Raw genomic sequence first — 21,962 nt, forward strand, 5'->3', positions numbered from 1 at the left:
TAGGCTTAATATTTATTAATTCTTACACTGATATCAGTGAACGCATCTGTTATTACAGTATAGGTACAGAAACAAGCACAGACTGAGTCATTGGTATATTTCTTTATTATAAACTCTCAACAGTATGTGAAAAACAAGCATACATAACACATGTTGATAAGGTTCCAGATTCTCAGTTTCATACACTAAAGTTTTATATTACATGAATGATAACAATATATCTTACTGTTGTACTTAGGAGATAGAGCAAACATGTCAACCAAAAGCGAATATAAATTGCTTGATGCTTTACTGTAACTAAGCGTGCTCTCACATATTTCCATTTAGGTGATAAATTCTAACATATGACTCTGAGAATCCAGATCCAGGTTCTACCATTGTCAACAGTATCAAAGATTTGTAAAGGGTGAACTTGGGTAATTCACAGCATAGGATGTGATACATTCTCTCATTTATTTCAAATATATTCCTTATGTACATGGAAACCCAGGATTGCAAAGTGAAGTTGCTAATGATAATGCACAAGTAGTATGTTTTAACATAGACTAATAATTATGATGTCCGGCACGTCACCGAGATATGCAGCGTGTCATGGCCAAGTTGTTAATGGCGGCATTGAATTATAGGTCCAGTTCATCCTTGAGGCCCACCACCCTGCCCACTACTACAGTGGTAGGTGGTGCTAGCGCCTCTCTGGTGCTCTTGGTACACTCTTTAATGATAAAAGGTGGAAGTGGCTGTGATAGTGTTAATGGACTCAGTGGTGGATGGTGAGAGACAGTCCATGGTGTTTGTGTAAGTCTCCTTGGCCACAGCATTCCATCAGTTTACACTGTCTTAATTTAAGTCAATATCTTTTGTAATATTAGTTCCCTTGCAGAACCTGATTAATAAAGTGAAACATTACAGTCACCCAACCATTATTTTACATTACCTTCTCCTGTACAATGGCTGAACCCAGTGACAGTGTTTCCATCTTGCAGAATTGTTCATTTCTATTTTGGTTTGTTTGTCTGTAAGTCATTTATCAGATTTTTAAATGCCACAACATTAATGGAAATTTCACTGATACTTCTTTAGTGTTTGTTTTTGTTTTTAAGTAAGCATAGAGGTAATAAGGTGGCTGCAGTACTGTATTTGTGGTAGGGAGGGAAGAGGTGGCAGTGAGGTGTGTGGGAGAGGGGAGGGGAGGCAGTGAGGTGTGTGAGGGGAGGGGAGGCAGTGAAGTGTGGAGGGGAGGCAGTAAGGTGTGTGGGGAGACTAGGTCTTCCATGCCGAGTGAGTCGGTACCAAGTGTTTATTTATAAGTGCTCCAAATGTGAGGCACAGGAGAATGGGCTGATGAATGTTTGTTGCCATACACGGAAGTGGTAAACAGCTCACGCTCCTCCTGTGGCTGTGTGTTGATGCTGTGTTAACGTGTGACCTTCTTCCCATATGTAGCATTATGAACAACTAATGTATGAATGACTCTTACTTATCTTGTGCGTGTATGTATATGTGTGTGTGTGTGTGTGTAGTGAATATTATAAAATATTCATAGTACAGTATATTGTGTATAATATATATATTATACACATGTTTTAACTTATATTAAAGCTTTATATATCAGGGCAAAAAGGTACCATGAAGGTAAAAACTAAACAGGCAATAATATCACACTCTCGACCCCAACACACACAACAGGGTTCTTCATCACAGTGGCTTCCAGTCATTAAACACTTCTTATAAAGGAATAAATTCCTAAGATACAAAGCCACGATGTAAACTATCATGAAATGTCTCTATGGGTGATGTGAATGTACACAAGGGTTTAATGATGTCCAAATGTCAGCCGTGCTTCTTTGTCCAAACATCCGCTGTCATCCGTCATGCCACTAATCCCCTCTTGAACATACGTAATGAGATACAACATGGGGAATAGCGAAAGTATAAATGGCACAATATTATAACTATAAATTCAGTGACTAGATAATACACAATTTTACAAATCATCACCATAACTTAGAGAGAAGATGGAACCAAGAAAATTAAAACACAGCACATTCTGATTTTTCCAAGACTTGAGTTCCTGTTTGTTCGGAACCATTTCAGAGGGATTTGTTTGAGGTGGTCCAAAACGGTAAGATGTATCAGGAGGTCTTCAGGAGTTATCTGTTGGTGTACGCTCCTGTAGCAGCGGTTAAATACATGGTACAGGAGGCTGCCTTCACTCAGCTGTGGTACGATGCCTTGATTCACTCTAAACATCCTTTATGTCTTGGAAGTCTTCATGTTGATATCTTCTCCAGGAGGCAGTGGCAGCTTTGGCTATCAGTGAAGCTGATATTGAGTCTGGGTCAAAACCTTGTTCCAGACAACCTGAGGGAGAGAGAGAGAAAGAGATATATATATACAGTAGTGGGAAGCAATAAGGTACATCCCACTTTCTTTAGGGTGAATTGTTCCTCTAGTAATTATAAAGTGTGGGTAATAAATGTAATAGTCTCAGTAGAGTAACTTACCTTATACCCGCCAGACGGCCAACAGGGCAATGCCAACCAGGACAGTCATGGCTGAATGCACCTCACTCCCTCCTCCAATCTTCACTGAAAAACACAATAATATTCATGCAGACAGGTGCCTTAACATCTTATACAGTATTACCTAACATAACCTAAGTAAAACAACAATGAAACACAAGCTAACATAATGAGTCCTATTAGATGTAACATACTGAAACAACAGTACACATTACATTGATTAATTCACAGAGTATTAAGAGTGTATGCTGTGTACATAATCCTCCTAGCGAATACACTATGATTTATTTACTGTGCCGTGTATTTCATTGACGGATGAGTTTAAATACGGTATCCAGGGGTCCCTTTCAGTGGGTCGTATCAGGGATTGAGAGTTAGCACTGTACTGCTCTTGGAACTAATGTGTACGGTACATTTATAGTTTGTCATTAAGCCTAAATATGAGTTTAATGCCACTTTTGAACCCTTGATCTATAGGACGTATTGTACAAGGATAAAATTAAGTAAATACTCAGGGGTGGTGGAGTTCAGGGATCACAGTTGCCATAACAATGATTTTTTTAGGTAGATTGATGCAGTATGAACATTTTCTTCACACGCACACACACACACTCACTCACTCACTCACTCACTCACTCACACAAAACCAGAGACAGTGAATTGTGAAGTCATAAATATCGGCAAAAATCCCTCTTAATTTAACGGCAAACTTGTAGACAAATTATCCCCCTATGGACATCCACAGTAATGTTCTTTTTTCCTTTTTTACATCCCATAATGTATATAGTAATCTCTTATGTATGCTGTCTCTCTTACCTTCTTCTGGGTCTTGTACTTGAAGTCCTGTGAAAGAAGAAGACATAAAGTTTTTAGTAACAGCACTGTGCTGTGTTAGTTAAAGGAAACGCTTATATATGTAATCTGTATCTAACATGTATGGTAATTACTCTCAAAGTGTAAATGTAATAATTATATTTAGTGTAACAAGAACAGACCTTTTAAATGTAATTAATTGGTTAACCATAATTAGGGTGAATTAGTATTATTAGAGGGGTTATATTTATGGTAAACTGATTTATTACATTTAAGGTCAGTCTGTATGACATTCGACCCCATTGATTACATTTCAATCTGAATTACATTTTAGGTTGTTAGAGGTGTTATAATTACAACTGTTGCAACACTTAAGGCTGTTACAGAACATATTTTATCCTTCTTTAGTTAATTGCAAGGAATCATTTTAATTTCTTATATTGACTGATTATATAGGAGATATATTCACAAAGGAAATATTAAAAAAAGTACTGTGTTTTATTGTGCTGGTATTAGTTTATTAAGGTAACTAAGTGGTGTAGGGCATTAGTTTTAGGTTAGTAGTGGTATAGGTCGTGGTGTGGTGTAGATGGTGGTGTGGCACAGGTGGTAGTGTGGTGTAGGTGGTGGTGTGGTGTAGGTGGTCATGTGGTACAGTTGGTGGTTGTGGTGGTATGGTGTAGGTGTTGGTGTGGTGGAGGTATTGCTGTGGTGTAAGTTGTGGTGTGGTAGAAAGGGGGTACCGTACTCACTAGGCTGGTATTTGGTGTGGTCAAGCATCTCCACCTTGGTGTCAGGGATGGTCACCACACACTCGAAGGTGGTAAGACCATCGAGGGTGTCTTCATGAACCTCTCGCTCCACCGTCATGTTGTATGAACCTCGGGACCATGAGTTAACCTCCTTCACCCCGCTCAGATTTATGCTTCATGGAATTAATTGTAATATGTCAGAATTATAGATTTAGTCTGTCAGCTGTACATCATTTTATACTTTTAACTCTACAGGGGGTCCCCAGGTTACGAATGGGCTCCGTTCCTGAGGACGTTCGTAAGTCAGGGACCTCCTTTATAAGCAATTAGGAGACAAACTACTGTTGCAACATCACTTCCCTAGCAATCACGTCTTCCATATTAGCAGAAAATAAACATATTACTGTTATTGTATTCAAGAAAGTGAATAATATCAAAATGAATACTTGTATCCTTCAATTCTGGTGATTGATAAGCCGTTATAGGTTAGGCAGATATTGATCATGGTATTTATGTGGCACCAAGCAGACTGTATCTGTAGGTGACTGAAGCTTATGAACTGACCAGTCACTGTCAGCTGAGCGCTGGCAGAGGTGTAGGTTTGGTTGTGGGTACACTTGGTCTACTTCACACACCACAGTCACCACGTTGTCCTCTCGCTGCTCCGTCCACACCTCAACCACCTGCGGCTTACCTGAGGAGGTACAGGTACATGTGCTTAATTAGTCACTTGTCACTCCCACAGGTGAGATGACACAATGATGAATGACAATTGTATTATCTTTAAGGTCAAAAGGGGCACATTGTCTCACTTGCTACCAATCACCAGGCAGCTGAACTACAAATTTCTAGCATGGATAATATGCATACAGTACAGAGTAAGACAAGGCAATATTGTGTAAGATTGTAAGGCAAATAGTACAATGGGTCTGGCAATCTTTTGCTGAACCGTACGGGAATTCTTACACATTTTTACCTTCCATGAATCTTGGAGTTGTACCTTCAGTAAGTGTAACGTCTATTGTTTTTCTACTTGGAATAACACATTTTGGATCAGGAAAAATATATTAGTCACATATTAACTGTTGTAGGCAGATATGATTATCAATTGAGTGGGAAGACATCCTGGTCTTACTTTGTCAGAGATCTTGAGACTAAAGAAGACAGTGTACAGTACAGTAACCCAGGGAACTTTTTCTCTTGGTGTTATTTCTTGTACATCATAATTTAATATATAATTTAGTAATATCTTGTGACTTAAAGTTAGGACTGGTGTGCACATACTTGTTAGGTATTTAATAGTGCAAACTATATGCTGGAACTACCACTGAGGAGTGCCGCTTAGGTGGTGAAAAGTGAAAATTGGACCTATAGGCAGTGCAGATACAGTACTTTTCTGTATATTATAGTACTATAGAAAGAGCCTTTGGTACACAAGGCAGGAGTGTGACCTGGACTCCACTTTACTGTTTTTACTTTCCTCACTGTCAAGTTAGACACCCATTCACAGTTGGGTGAACTGGAGTTTCCTGGATGCAAACTAACAACCCTCAGCAAGAGAGGTGAGTGTTGTGTCCACTAGGCCGCCACACCTCTTTTGTTGCTGATAACTCACAATTGTGATGGCATTTTAGCTGTAAATCTTTGCTACAGTAGTTCCTGACTGTAGCGACAGAAAATATTAAAACTCATTAGTGTGTGTGTGCTTGTGATAATTATTAACGGTTTATCCAAAAAGTTCTGCAGCATGAAGGCTGAAAATATACATTGGACAAAAATGACTTATTACATACAAAGACATGGGGTGGGTGAGTCGCTTAACAAAAGCTTTCATAACTGAAAGAAGAAGGAACATGAATTGAACATACAAATTATTATAGTTTACAGTTGATGGCCCGGGCCTGGGCTGGTCATTGAGACACCAGGTGGCGTGGTGTTCACGTGGTGTAGTAACTCGTCCTCGGGTGTTGATATGAAGGACCTCACGTGGTCATAGAGACACCAGGTGGTGTGGTGTTCACGTGGTGTAGTAACTCGTCCTCGGATGTTGATATGAAGGACCTCACGTGGTCATAGAGACATCAGGTGGTGTGGTGTTCACGTGGTGTAGTAACTCGTCCTCGGGTGTTGATATAAGAACATAAGAACATAAGAATGGAGGAAACTGCTTCAGTTGTTCGAAGTATCGAAGGAGGTTTAAAATTTGTCTCCACTCATCCACCATTCTGTTTCAAACCAGTACTTACTTATTTCACGTCGCAATCTAATTTGTCTAATTTAAAACCATTGTTACGAGTTCGCTTCCCTCGTTGGATAGTTTGAGTATCTTTGTAATGTCCCTGAGCTTAGCCCGCCTTCCACGGTATATACACCTCATCAGGTCGCCCTCGCCCACGTCTCTCGAGTGGAGTGCAAAATTAAGATGCTTTAACCTGTCTCTATACCCAAGGTTCCTACGCCTGGGATTAGTTCTAAGGCCTCTGAATTATTTCAAGGATCAGAATCCATTCTGTAACACGTGCGACCAGAACTGGTTCCGCGAATCCAGGTGTATCTTCAAGAAAGCAAAATACAGTTTTAGGATGACCTCGTTAGTCTTAAAATTAACACCTTTGTATGAACCTACATTTTATTAGCCTTGTTAGAAGGAGCAAAATACATTGTTTACTTGGCTTAAGGTTCCCACTTATCATTACCCTAAAATTTCTCTCTGCAATGGATTTCTTTTATGGCATCGTTGTTCATCTGGTATCTGGTTTCTGTTTACATTCCTTCCTATACTGAGCACAGCACTTTACATTTGTCCACGTTGAATTTCATCTGCCATTTTTTCAGACTATTCAAAAAATTTGTTTAGATCTTCCAGAAGTTTTAAGAGTCCTCGGCCAGACAAATAACACTTATTTTAGTGTCATCAGCAAATTTGGTTTATGTTGCTGTCAAAGCGATATCTGTTTGTGTATATAATAATAATAATGTAATCTCAAGTATCGAGCTCTGGGGAACCCATTTGTGATGTTGCTCAATGGGACTTAGTGCTATTAATGCTCACTTCATTGTTTCAATCCCAGCCACGCCTAATCCATTTAAGGATATTACTTTGATGCCATGTAGTTCTACCTTTCTAATTATTAGTCTTTCGTGACCTCATCGAAGGCTTCATAAAGTCGAGATATACCACATCATAATTGTGCCACTTCGGCCACTGATCTGAAAACTGACAAAAAGAATGTTAATAGATTAGGTTTGACATGAATGTCCGCTTGTAAGTCATGCTAAATCATTGATCAATCAAGCTTCCAGTGATTTTAATAGAGTTTGAAATGATTGTCGCACTGCTTATCATTGAAGTTAGACTGATTAAGAAGTTAGAGGATAGTGATGAATCCTTTCTTGAAAAATGGTATTACATTCACACATCCTCCAGGATTCTGTACTACACCCAGTTTCTTAAGGATACAAGCAACAACTTTGCTATGGGTACATTTCGTTTTCCTTGCACCTTAATACTCTGGGCAAATATCCTATTGGGACCAGGTGACTTATTAGGCTTTAGTTTGTGTATTTGCTTACTAACATCACATTAGTCACCATTATCTCGCTTAATTTGTTTTCTAATATCTCTGAATAGAGTCGTGCCTGCATCATGTTTAAATTGTTGTAAAAACTGTTGAAAAATATTTATTCAAATTATTGCTCATTTCTCTGCCGTTATCAGTGAGTCATGGGTATCTGACCGCATTGGTCCAATCTTCTCGTGTTCTAGCTGATACATTTGGTAGAACTTTCTGGGGTTTATTCTCGGCCTCGCTATCCTTACCCCTAATATTCTCTCATTTATCCTCGGTTTTAACCTTCTCACCAATACCCTATAATAATCCCGAGGTAATTCACATTTTATCCTCTACCTATAGCCTCCTTTTACCAATGATGTTTCTTTTAAATAATTATTTATCCATTTAGGGTCATTTTTGTCTGATCTGAGTTTCTTTTGGTATGGTATGTTCTGGCCATATTGGTTAAACCATTATTTAAATTGTCATGAATCTTTGCACCCAGATCTCACGTCGGTAGTTATCTGTCAGGTTCACGCTGCATGCACCCTTCAGCTGCCTCAAACCGTCAAAGCTTGCCCTTCTGAAATCTGGCATCAGTGAATTTTCCCCATGTCTGCCTTGAAAACTAATCAAATTTAATTTCTTTGTGATCATTATTTGCAAGTTCGCCCCACCCCACATTGCTAATGAGGCTTTCTTCTACCCTGAAAGGAACTAAATAGAAAGTATATTATTACCCGTGGGACCAAGAAGGTTGACTTAGGAAACAGTCCTGATCGCCCCAAGAAATTCCTCTGATTCGCCACCTGTAAGGTCAGTCTCAATCTATTTGGCCAAGGTTGTGTTACCATTATACAGACTTTGTTGTAAAGTGGGGGTTTCCCACATTTCATCCCAGATAAGCCTATTGACTTGAAATGAAAAGATTGGGAGGTCTATATATTTCTCCAGATTAATTTTTTCCCTACTACCGTCGCTTAATTTATCCAAATTGGTTTCTATTCCACCTAGTTTTATTTCCTTATTTAGTTCACAATGATTATCTCAACATATAGATTGCCATTCTCCTCCTTTTCCCAGTCTGCTCATCGTGTGGAACAGTTTGTAACCTGCAATTCATATTTGAATTGCAACTCACGTGAGTTTAGGGTTGATCCATGTTTCCAGTGAATGCTATTATTTGGATTTTCCTGCACATACCATATTCCCTACATTATCCATTTTGTTTCTCATACTCTCTACCGTCTTCAGAGTATATATTTAAGTTAGTCGTGGTTTGAGTCCTCCTTTACTGCCATTAGTTTTAAAAACTCCTCGTCTAATTTAGTTTTGTCATCATTCCTAACATCATTTCTTCTGTAATCTTTCACTTTGTTTATCTGCCCCACTGCATTCTCCACCCCCATACCATATGTTCCCCAGCAGTTTAAAGACTCTGATATCTTTTAACCGTCTCTAGAGCCCCAGCCAGGTTGGGCTACCCATCCCCAGACAGGTGCAACTTATCCCTAGCATAAAGGTCCCTTCTGCAGAAGTGTCCCAGTTGTCATTGAATGACTGATATTGACTTAGCAATATCTGTCAATATTTCATCATCGATACCCAACCGTTCTTTTGACAACTAATTCACTGCTAACTCGTCCTCTAGGCAGGACACTGCATATGAGCAGATCCTCCCTAGTCCAATATGATCTAGTCAAGTTTTGAATTTACCAAGAAGCTCCTTTGCTCTTTCACTGCCAATATCATCAGTTTACCTGAGGCAGATAATGGATTGTTCCCATTACCAGACAAGATATTGTCCATCCTTGTCAATTATATCCCCACCCAGCTCCCTGGCAAATACACCCTTACCCCATTTATGTTTTTACTACAAAAGCCCTGTCCGGCACCTTACCCGTGAGCCACCAACACCAAAGTTTTTATACCCTTCCTTGTCAGCCCTGTCCCTGACTGTACTAACGTCCAATCTGTTCATCAAGGGACTGATGAGTTGGCATTTAGCTGCTGATAAAGTCGTTGTTGATGTGTCCTTGGTGTACTTTTCATCAGCCTGGTCTTCCTCTCCCCTTACACCTTCCTTTCCCCACTCGCTTTACAGGAATTTTCTGCTGACACTGGCTTTCTCCCTTGTCCTGGGCCTCTCTAATCTCGCCATCTTCTTTTTAATTTCAGGTTCTCCAACGTTACCTTCTCTATTTCTTCCCTTGGCCTTCAATTCTTTCCATGGCCTCATTCCAGCCTGGCCAACAAACTCAGCAGACCCTGTGAGACCTCACGTGCAGAAGGTCACAGAGACACCAGGTGGTGTACCACTTGCCCTGGCCAACAAACTCGCAGACCCCAGACCTCACGTGGTCATAGAGACACCAGGTGGTGTGGTATTCACTTGGTGTAGTAACTCGTCCTCGGGTGTTGATATGAAGGACCTCACATGGTCATAGAGACACCAGGTGGTATTTGTGACTGTCCGGTTGAATGTGGTGAGGTATTCACGTATGCGTGTTGATATGAGGCCTGGCATGACACAGGTGGTGTGGTATTCACGTGGTGTAGTAACTCGTCCTCGGGTGTCTATATGAAGGACCTCACGTGGTCGTGTGTGTGTGGTCTTTGACACTCACATCTCTCACCTTTTCTCACTTTCTATTGTTCACAGTAACAAGAAATATGCAGTTATGGACTTTAACATTTTGTAAACCTGAGAAGAACTTCAGTACTTGTGAGAAATGAACTATTACCAAGGCAGTGGACACAAGAAAAATGACTAATTTCTGGCCATTTACAGTACAGGTTTTAATATAGTTCTCAGTGTCGTGGAGTATGGAAGTAAAGGAATCTAAAACATTACAAATCTGATCTTGAGTAGAGCTGTATATTTTTTTAGTGATATTTAAAACTAAACCTCAACCGGTGACTCACTGTATATGATGAGTTTCTGTAGGTAATCTTTTTCATCGTCAAAGGTGGAGATTTTGCACTGGTATTGGCCGGACAATTCTGTGGAAGGGTTGATGATTTTGAGAGCTCGGTGGCGGTGGTTCTCATCCTCTGACGCTTTGTATGACAGGTCCAGCCGTCCCTCTAGGATACCCAATGCCTGCAACACACACACACACATGGAGGTGGATTAATACACAAGGTCTTCTAGTTATTACACAGGCTCTCTCTCTCTCTCTCTCTCTCTCTCTCTCTCTCTCTCTCTCTCTCTCTCTCTCTCTCTCTCTCTCTCTCTCTCTCTCTCTCTCTCTCTCTCTCTCTCTCTCTCTCTCTCTCTCTCTCTCTCTCTCTCTCTCTCTCTCTCTCTCTCTCTCTCTCTCTCTCTCTCTCTCTCTCTCTCTCTCTCTCTCTCTCTCTCTCTCTCTCTCTCTCTCTCTCTCTCTCTCTCTCTCTCTCTCTCTCTCTCTCTCTCTCTCTCTCTCTCTCTCTCTCTCTCTCTCTCTCTCTCTCTCTCTCTCTCTCTCTCTCTCTCTCTCTCTCTCTCTCTCTCTCTCTCTCTCTCTCTCTCTCTCTCTCTCTCTCTCTCTCTCTCTCTCTCTCTCTCTCTCTCTCTCTCTCTCTCTCTCTCTCTCTCTCTCTCTCTCTCTCTCTCTCTCTCTCTCTCTCTCTCTCTCTCTCTCTCTCTCTCTCTCTCTCTCTCTCTCTCTCTCTCTCTCTCTCTCTCTCTCTCTCTCTCTCTCTCTCTCTCTCTCTCTCTCTCTCTCTCTCTCTCTCTCTCTCTCTCTCTCTCTCTCTCTCTCTCTCTCTCTCTCTCTCTCTCTCTCTCTCTCTCTCTCTCTCTCTCTCTCTCTCTCTCTCTCTCTCTCTCTCTCTCTCTCTCTCTCTCTCTTTACCTGTGGGGGGCTGCTGCTAACAATCCATTGGTACACAGGTATGGGATTACCCACTTGGTACCACTTGATAGTCAGACCAGAGTTGTCGTTCTCCTCCAGGATGTAAGGGCAGTCGAGGATTATCTCCGTCACCGTGCCGTTCTCAGCCACGTGAAGTCCAGGTTCTTCCACCACTTGTATGGTCCTCGCACCTCCTGTCGAAGTAACTCTCGCGTTTATAGCCATACTTTACCACCTGTTTGGTTTTGTTTGATGTCTTGCTCATTCCAATCCTCTCTTCCCTAACCTTCTGACTGATAGTGTTCTCAAGTCTCATTATGCACACTGCCTGACGCATGATTTAGACTTTAGTAATGCAGTTATGTTTACGTTTTAGGCCACTAATATTTATAATGTGATAACAAGATAGATTAACCTAACCCTCCCCAGGCATACATCTTAAGCCCTTACATCACCACGACAACATTATCAGACTCCCTAGATAAACTGGCAGGGAGCCATCTTGGTACCAGCAGCGGGTTCCCTCAGTTGACCCATAGGCACCTTGGCACTCACTCTCTGTCTATTTCCGACGAGATGTGTTCCCACCTTGCAGGGCCAACACGTTTGCCAGGCATTGCTCCTCCTCCCCCACATCACCTTTAATAAAATCTGTTGCTTTGATTTGATTTTTTCTCAATTCTTATTACGTGATGCGATGCTAGATTTCTTTAGATCTTCATTTGTTTAGCAGTAGGTTCAGGTATTGTTTTGTTTTTTTTGTGCTTAAGTCTTTCATTGTTATTATATAGAGTGCCTGAAATCATGACCACACACACACACACACACACACACACACACACACACACACACACACACACACACATTCTTTGCATTCGCTGTCATTCATTCATAACATAACAGCAACAATAATAATAGTAATAATAATAAAGAATATTTATTATTATTATTATTATTATTATTATTATTATTAAGGTAAAACACAGCTGGATGCTAAGGACAAGACATAAAGGAGAGGAACAAGGACAGTAACAAAGACAGGAACAAGGACAGTAACAAAGCAGGAACAGGACAGTAACAAGACAGGAACAAGGACAGTAACAAAGACAGCAACAGGACAGGTAACAGGAACAAGGACAGTAACACAGACAGGAACAAGGACAGCAACAAAGACAGCAACAAGGACAGTAACAAAGACAGCAACAAGGACAGTAACAAAAGACAGGAACAAGGACAGTAACAAACAGGAACAAGGACAGTAACAAAGACAGGAACAAGGACAGTAACAAAGACAGGACAAGGACAGTAACAAAGACAGGAACAGGACAGTAACAAGACAGCAACAAGGACAGTAACAAAGACAGCAACAAGGACAGTAACAAAGACAGCAACAAGGACAGTAACAAAGACAGGAACAAGGACGGTAACAAGACAGGAACAAGGACGTAACAAAGACAGGAACAAGGACAGTAACAAGGACAGTAACAAGGACAGTAACAAAGACAGGAACAAGGACAGTAACAAAGACAGGAACAAGGACAGTAACAAAGACAGGAACAAGGACAGTAACAAAGACAGCAACAAGGACAGTAACAAGGACAGCAACAAGGACAGTAACAAAGAGCAGGAACAAGGACAGTAACAAAGACAGGAACAAGGACAGTAACAAAGACAGCAACAAGGACAGTAACAAAGACAGCAACAGGACAGTAACAAAGACAGGAACAAGGACAGTAACAAAGGTGGAACAAGGACAGTAACAAGGACAGGAACAAGGACAGTAACAAAGACAGGAACAAGGACAGTAACAAAGACAGGAACAAGGACAGTAACAAAGACAGGAACAAGGACAGTAACAAAGACAGGAACAAGGACAGTAACAAAGACAGGAACAAGGACAGTAACAAAGACAGGAACAGGACAGTAACAAGGACAGCAGAACAAGGACAGTAACAGACAACAAGGACAGTAACAAAGACAGGAACAAGGACAGTAACAAAGAACGGCAAGGACAGTAACAAAGACAGCAACAAGGACAGTAACAAAGACAGTAACAAGGACAGTAACAAGGGCAACAAGGACAGTAACAGACAGCAACAGGACAGTAACAAAGACAGCAACAAGGACAGTAACAAAGACAGGAACAAGGACAGTAACAAAGAGCAGGAACAAGGACAGTAACAAAGACAGGAACAAGGACAGTAACAAAGACAGTAACAAGGACAGTAACAAAGACAGGAACAAGGACAGTAACAAGAGACAGGAACAAGGACAGTAACAAGAGACAGGAACAAGGACAGTAACAAAGACAGCAACAGGACAGTAACAAAGACAGCAACAAGGACAGTAACAAAGACAGGAACAAGGACAGTAACAAAGACAGGAAAGGACAGTAACAAAGACAGCAACAAGGACAGTAACAAAAGACAGGAACAGGACAGTAACAAGACAGGAACAAGGACAGTAACAAGACAGGAACAAGGACAGTAACAAGACAGGAACAAGGACAGTAACAAAGACAGGAACAAGGACGGTAACAAAGACAGGAACAGGACAGTAACAAAGACAGCAACAAGGACAGTAACAAAGACAGGAACAAGGACAGTAACAAAGACAGAACAAGGACAGTAACAGACAGCAACAAGGACAGTAACAAAGACAGAACAGACGAACAAGACAGGAACAAGGACAGTAACAAAAGACAGGAACAAGGACATAACAAAGACAGAACAGGACAGTAACAAGGGCAGGAACAGGACAGTAACAAAGACAGGAACAAGGACAGTAACAAAGACAGGAACAAGGACAGTAACAAGACAGGAACAAGGACAGTAACAGACAGCAACAAGGACAGTAACAAAGACAGGAACAAGGACAGTAACAAAAGACAGGAACAAGGACAGTAACAAAGACAGCAACAAGGACAGTAACAAAAAGAACAAGGACAGTAACAAGACAGCAACAAGGACAGTACAGACGGCAACAGGACAAACAAAGACAGGAACAGAAGAAAGACAGCAACAGGACAGTAACAAGACAGGAACAAGGACAGTAACAAAGACAGGAACAAGGACAGTAACAAGGGCAGGAACAGATAACAAAGACAGGAACAAGGACAGTAACAAAGACAGGAACAGGACAGTAACAAAGACAGCAACAAGGACAGTAACAAAGACAGCAACAAGGACAGTAACAAAGACAGGAACAAGGACAGTAACAAAGACAGGAACAAGGACAGTAACAAGAAGAGACAGGAACAAGGACAGTAACAAAGACAGGAACAAGGACAGTAACAAGAACAACAACAAGGATAGTAACAAAGACAGCAATAAGGACAGTAACAAAGACAGGAACAAGAACAGTAACAAATACAAGAACAAGGACAGTAACAAAGACAGCAACAAGGGACAGTAACAAGACAATAACAAGGACAGTAACAAGAACAACAACAAGGAGAGTAACAAAAGACAGGAACAGGACAGTTACAAAGAGCAGGAACAAGGACAGTAACAAGAACAACAACAAGGACAGTAACAAAGACAGCAAAGGGACAGAATAACAAGGCAGGAACAGGACAGTAACAGACAGGAACAAGGACAGTAACAAAGAGACAGGAACAAGGACAGTAACAAAGACAGCAACAAGGGCAGTAACAAAGACAGGAACAAGGACAGTAACAAAGACAGCAACAGGACAGTAACAAAGACAGCAACAAGGACAGTAACGAACAACAACAAGGACAGTAACAAGAACAACAACAAAAACAGTATAATAGTAATAAGTAATAAGACAAGAAAAGTAACAAGTGCAGCAAGGACAGCAACACGGAAAGTAACAAAGTCAGCAACAAGGACAGTAGCAGGACAGGACAGTCAAGGACAGGACAGTAGCCAAGTAACCGGTGGTATGAACCATTTAATGCGTTGTTCACATATTCTGGAGGTGTGATCACTCTCTCTCTCACCCTCCTCACTCCACTCCTCCAATACTCTTAACTCACTCACTCCTCCACTACTCTTAACTCACTCACTCCCACTACTCTTAACTCACTCACTCCTCTCCTCTCCTAACTCACTCCACTACTCTTAACTCACTCCTCTCTCACTCTCTAACTCCACTCACCCACTACTCTTAACTCACTCACTCACTCTCTAACTCACTCACCCCACCTCTTAACTCACTCACTCTCACTCTCTAACTCCTCACCCACTACTCTTAACTCCACTCCTCCACTCACTCCACCCCTTACTCTTAACTCACTCCACTCACTCTCTAACTCCACTCACTCACTCTCTAACTCCACTCACCCACTACTCTTAACTCACTCCTCCTCCTTAACTCCCACTCCTCCACTCTCTCTGCTCCTCACCCACTACTCTCTTAACTCCACTCACTCACTCTCTCTAACTCCCTACTTAACTCACTCACTCTCCTAACTCCTCCTCTCTCTCTAACTCACTCACCCCTACTCTTAACTCACTCCCTCTCTCACTCTCTCTCTCTCACCCCTATACTCACTCACCTCTTTCACTTAACTCACTCACCCCACTCTAACTCACTCACACTATCTTAACTCACTCCTCTCTCTCTCACTCACCCCACTCACTCTCCTCCCTCCTCTCCCCTCTCTCTCCTCACCCCTACTCTTAACTCACTCCCTCTCTTTCCCTCTCCCTAACTCACTCCACCCCTCTCTTAACTCACTCCTCACTACTCTAACTCACTCACTCTCTCCTGCCCTACTCTTCTCACTCACTCCTCTCTCTCACTCCACTCTCCTAACTCCTCACCCTACTCACTCACTCACCACTATTAACTCACTCACTCACTCGCTCTAACTCACTCACCCTACTCTTAACTCCTCCCTCCCTCTAACTCACTCCTCACTCTCCTAACTCCTCACCCTTTAACTCACTCACCCACTACTCTTAACTCACTCCCACTCCTCCTAACTCACTCACTCACTCTCTAACTCTCCACCCTTCTCTTAACTCACTCACCCACTCTTAACTCCTCACTCTCTCCTCTCTGCTCCACCTACTACTCACTGCTCCTCCTCTCTAACTCCTCCCTCTCTCTCTAACTCACTCACCCACTACTCTCACTCCTCCCTCTCCCTTCCTCCTCCTCTCTAACTCCTCTCTCTCCCCCCTCTTACCTCACTCCTCTCTCTTAACTCACCCCTCTCTCTCTAACTCACTCACCCCTTCTCTTCTCTCCTCTCTCTCCCTCTAACTCATTCACCCCTCTTAACTCACTCACCACTATTAACTCACTCACTCCTCGCTCTAACTCACTCACCCACTACCTTAACTCACTCACTCACTACTCTTAACTCACTCACTCATCCACTACCTCTTAACTCACTCACTCACCCTACTCTTAACTCACTCACCTGTTAACCTCCTCACTCTCTAACTCCTCCACTCACCCTACTCTTCCTCTCCTCCTCACTCCTTTCTCCTCTCTTAACTCACTCACTTGCTCTAACTCCTCACTCACTCTCTAACTCACTCACCCCACTACTCTTAACTCACTCACTTCACTCTCTCTCTAACTCACTCCTCACTCTCACCCACTACTCTTAACTCATTCTCCTCCTCTATCTCTCACCTCTAACTCACTCACCTACTACTCTAACTCCCCTCCTCTCTAACTCCTCCTCTCTCTCCTCACCCTTTCTCTTAACTCACTCCTCACTCCTCTAACTCACTCCCACTACTCTTAACTCACCTCTCTCTACACTCCTTTCTCTTAACACTCCTCTCCTAACTCCTCCTCGCTCTCTAACTCATCCTTCCTCTTAACCCTCACCCACTATTAGCTTTCACTCACTCATCCCTCCACTCACCCCTACTCTTAACTCACTCCTCCCTACTCTTAACTCACTCACTCCTCCCTCTTAACTCACTCACTCACCCTCTCTTCCTCACCCCACTATTAACTCCCTCCTCCTTTCAACTCTCCTCCTCACTCTCTCTCTACTCCTCCCTCTCTCACTCACTCACTCTTACTCACTCACCCTACTCTTAACTCACTCCTCCTTTCATCTCCTAACTCCACTCCTCTCTCTCTAACTCACCACCCTACTCACTCCTCACTTGCTCTCTAACTCCCTCCTTCCTCTCTTCCTCACCCTCTCACTCACTCCTCGCTCTCTCTCCTCCCTCACTCTCTAACTCCTCCCCTACTCTTAACTAATTCCTCCTCCTCCTCTCACCCTCTAACTCACTCACCCCTTTTCTCTTAGCTCCTCACTCTCTCCTCCTGCTCACTCCTCGACTCTTAACTCCTCCTCCTCACTCTCCTAACTCCTCACCCACTACTCTTAACTCACTCACTCCTCTCAAACTCCTTCACTCTCTAACTCCCACTCTTTTCTCTTAACTCACTCACCCACTACTCACCTAACTCACTCTCACTCCTCTCTACTCCTCTCCACTTTCAAACTCACTCAGTCACTACTCTTAACTCACTCACTCCTCCTCCTGCTCCTTTCCTCCCTCCTCTCTAACTCTCTCACCTACTCTTAACTCACTCCTTCCTCTCTAACTCACCTCACCCCTCACTCTTAACTCTCTAACTCAATCACTCACTCTCATTATAATTACCACACACACACACACACACACGTGCCATAATGATAAAGTCCCTCTGCCGTGTCATAACAAGTCCAAGGTGTCATAACTGTGCCATAATGATAAAAGTCCCCTCCTGTGTCTATAACAAAGCCCAAGGTGTCATAACTGTGCCATAATGATAAAGTCCCTCTGCCGTGTCATAACAAAGCCCAAGGTGTCATAACTGTGCCATAATGATAAAGTCCTCTGCCGTGTCATAACAAAGCCGAAAGGTGTCATAAGTGTGCCATAATGATAAAGTCCTCTGCCGTGTCATAACAAAGCCCAAGGTGTCATAAGTGTGCCATAATGATAATCCCTCTGCCGTGTCATAACAAAGTTCAGAGTGCCATAATGATAAAGTCCCTCTGCCGTGTCATAACAAAGTCCAAGTGCCATAATGATAAAATCCTACCGTGTCATAACAAAGCCCAAGGTGTCATAGCCAGTAAGTCCTCTCTGTGTCATAACAAAGTCCAAGGTGTCATAGCCATAAATCCCTCTCGTGTTATAACAGGCCAAGTGTCATAATGATAAAGTCCTCTGCCGTGTCATAACAAAGTCAGGTGCCATAATGATAAAAGTCCTCTGCCGTGTCATAACAAAGCCCAAGGTGTCATAAGTGTGCCATAATGATAAAGTCCCTCTGCCGTGTCATAACAAAGCCAGGTGCCATAAGTGTGCCATAATGATAAAGATCCTGCTGTGTCATAACAAAGCCAAGGTGTCATAAGTGTGCCATAATGATAAAGTCCTCTGCCGTGTCATAACAAAGCCCAGGTGTCATAACTGTGCCATAATGATAAAGTCCCTCTGCCGTGTCTAACAAAGCCCAAGGTGTCATAACTGTGCCATAATGATAGTCCCTCTGCCGTGTCATAACAAAGCCCAAGGTGTCATAACTGTGCCATAATGATAAAGTCCTCTGCCGTGTCATAACAAAGCCCAAGTGTCATCTTTGTGCCATAATGATAAAGTCCCTCTGCGTGTCATAACAAAGCCCAAGGTGTCATAACTGTGCCATAATAATAGTCCTCTCGTGTCATCAAAGCCGAAGGTGCCATAAGTGTGCCATAGTAAAGTCCTCTGCCGTGTCATAACAAGCCCAAGGTGTCATACTGTGCCATAATGATAAAGTCCCTCTGCCGTGTCATAACAAAGCCCAAGGTGTCATAACTGTGCCATAATGATAAAGTCCTCTGCGTGTCATAACAAAGCAGGTGTCATAACTTTTGCCATAATGATAAAGTCCCTCTGCCGTGTCATAACAAAGCCCAAGGTGTGCATAACTGTGCCATAATGATAAAGTCCCTCTGCCGTGTCTAACAAAGCCGAGGGTGCCATAAGTGTGCCATAATGATAAAGTCCTCTGCCGTCATAAAGCCCAAGGTGTCATAAGTGCCATAATGATAAAGTCCCTCTGCCGTGTCATAACAAAGCCCAAGGTGTCATAACTGTGCCATAATGATAAAGTCCCTCTGCCGTGTCATAACAAGCCCAAGGTGTCATAACTGTGCCATAATGATAAAGTCTCTGCCGTGTCATAACAAAGCCGAGGTGCCATAAGTGCCATAATGATAAAGTCTCTGCCGTGTCATAACAAAGCCCAAGGTGTCATAACTGTGCCATAATGATAAAGTCCCTCTGCCGTGTTATAACAAAGCCCAAGGTGTCATAACTGTGCCATAATGATAAAGTCCTCTACTGTGTTATAACAAAGCCCAAGGTGTCATAACTGTGCCATAATGATAAAAGTCCTCTGCCGTGTCATAACAAGCCCAAGGTGTCATAACTGTGCCATAATGATAAAGTCCCTCTGCCGTGTCTGCACAGGCCAGGTGTCATAACTGTGCCATAATGATAAAGTCCTCTGCCGTGTCATAACAAAGCCCAAGGTGTCATAACTGTGCCATAATGATAAAGTCCTCTGCCGTGTTATAACAAAGTCCAAGGTGTCATAAGTGTGCCATAATGATGACGTGTCATAACAAAGCCCAGGTGTCTAACTTGCCATAATGATAAAGTCCCTCTGTCGTTCATAACAAAGCCCAAGGTGTCATAACTGTGCCATAATGATAAAGTCCCTCTGCCGTGTTATAACAAAGTCCAAGGTGTCATAACTGTGCCATAATGATAAAGTCCCTCTGCCGTGTTATAACAAAGCCCAAGGTGTCATAACTGTGCCATAATGATAAAGTCCCTCTGCCGTGTTATAACAAAGTCCAAGGTGCCATAAGTGTGCCATAATGATAAAGTCCCTCTGCCGTGTCATAACAAAGCCCAAGGTGCCATAACTGTGCCATAATGATAAAGTCCCTCTGTCGTGTCTTAACAAAGCCAGTATAAGTGTGCCATAATAAAAGTCCTCTGCCGTGTCACTAACAAAAGCCCAAGGTGTCATAGCTTTGTGCCATAATGATAAAGTCCCTCTGCCGTGTCATAACAAAGCCCAAGGTGTCATAACTGTGCCATAATGATAAAGTCCCTCTGCCGTGTTATAACAAAGCCCAAGGTGTCATAACTGTGCCATAATGATAAAGTCCCTCTGCCGTGTTATAACAAAGCCCAAGGTGTCATAACTGTGCCATAATGATAAAGTCCCTCTGCCGTGTCATAACAAAGCCCAAGGTGTCATAACTGTGCCATAATGATAAAGTCCCTCTGCCGTGTTATAACAAAGCCAGGTGTCCTTCTTTGTTACCCATAATGATAATCCTCTGCCGTGTCATAATAAAGCCAAGGTGTCATAACTGTGTAATGATAAAGTCCTCTGCCGTGTTATGTAAAGCGAGTGTCATAACTGTGCCGCAATCATAAGAGTCCTCTGCCCGTGTCTGTAAAGCCAAGGTGTCATAACATAATGATAAGTCCACACTCTGCCGTGTTGTAGCAAAGCCCAAAGGTGTCATAACTGTGCCATAATGAAAGTCCTCTACCGTGTTATATAAGTAAGTGTCATGGTGTTACCTTAATGATAAAGTCCCTCTGCCGTGTTATAACAAAGCCCAAGGTGTCATAACTGTGCCATAATGATAAAGTCCCTCTGCCGTGTCATATATCTACAGCGTGTATTTGGTGTTACCTAAATGAACTGGCAGACTGACTGACTATACTTCCCTCACCTTCCCCTTTACCCGGAACGAGGCGAGACAATACGACTTTCATATAGGAAGAACGACCCTGAACGTGCCTCAGTGAACGGAACTGTACAGGTGGGGGTGGGGGTGGGGGTGGGGAGCTGAGTGAACAATATCTACAACAGACGGTGATGAATGTTGAATGTGGTTATGAATGTTGCATACGGGGATGAATGTTGAGTTCCGTTCTATTTTCCTGCCTACAATATCAAACTTAAATAATTGCATCACTGACTGAATGCTGTACAGTATTCATGGTTTGATAATGCTTTAATGGCACTGTAATGGTGTTTTAATGGGGCTTTCATGAACATATAATGGTGCTTTACAAGATACACAGGGCTATACGTGTGTGTGTGTGTGTGTGTGTGTGGCAGGGGTGTATCAGCCACGCCCACTTCAGTACGGGAGGTAACATCCTGCAACAGGAAGTAATACTCTTCCGGTGTCCTGGGAACGAGGATTTGATTCTCTCTCTCTCTCTCTCTCTCTCTCTGGATGAGGTGAATGCCTTGACAGTCTCATCTCCAAACTGTCATGAAACTCAGATACTGTACCGTATGCGTAAACATCTGCCTGTCAAGACCAGGGACCATGTCTATAAATAATAATAAATAATAATAATACGTACTAATGTTACTTTGAGGACCCCGACTTACTACTACTACTACTGCATAACGTCACATACCTGTCAGCAGCAGTAGACATGTAGAGACGACGAGGAAGGC

The 21,962-nt window shown here is 42.4% G+C and overlaps 1 protein-coding gene across 2 annotated transcripts in view; it reads right to left on the reverse strand.

Moving 5' to 3' along the window:
• Positions 1 to 87: 87 nt before the first annotated feature.
• The window catches only part of LOC121855759, a 23,175-nt gene continuing 1,300 nt past the window's right edge, over positions 88 to 21,962 (reverse strand). The window contains exons 2-9 of one of the 2 annotated variants that reach the window (XM_042350868.1): positions 21,923 to 21,962; positions 11,478 to 11,671; positions 10,567 to 10,744; positions 4,652 to 4,781; positions 4,088 to 4,260; positions 3,339 to 3,365; positions 2,505 to 2,588; positions 88 to 2,361 (exon numbers count right to left, since the gene is read on the reverse strand). The exon at positions 21,923 to 21,962 is cut by the window's right edge and continues 49 nt beyond it. In XM_042350868.1, the coding sequence (XP_042206802.1) occupies positions 2,506 to 2,588; positions 3,339 to 3,365; positions 4,088 to 4,260; positions 4,652 to 4,781; positions 10,567 to 10,744; positions 11,478 to 11,671; positions 21,923 to 21,962 (825 nt within the window). In that variant the 3' untranslated portion in view covers positions 88 to 2,361; position 2,505. The remainder of the gene's footprint in view (positions 2,362 to 2,504; positions 2,589 to 3,338; positions 3,366 to 4,087; positions 4,261 to 4,651; positions 4,782 to 10,566; positions 10,745 to 11,477; positions 11,672 to 21,922) is intronic. The other variant, XM_042350869.1, reaches the window with a different exon arrangement.

Source organism: Homarus americanus, unplaced genomic scaffold, assembly GCF_018991925.1.
Source record: "Homarus americanus isolate GMGI-L3 unplaced genomic scaffold, GMGI_Hamer_2.0 scaffold54097, whole genome shotgun sequence".
NCBI classification, from domain to species: Eukaryota; Metazoa; Arthropoda; class Malacostraca; order Decapoda; family Nephropidae; genus Homarus; species Homarus americanus.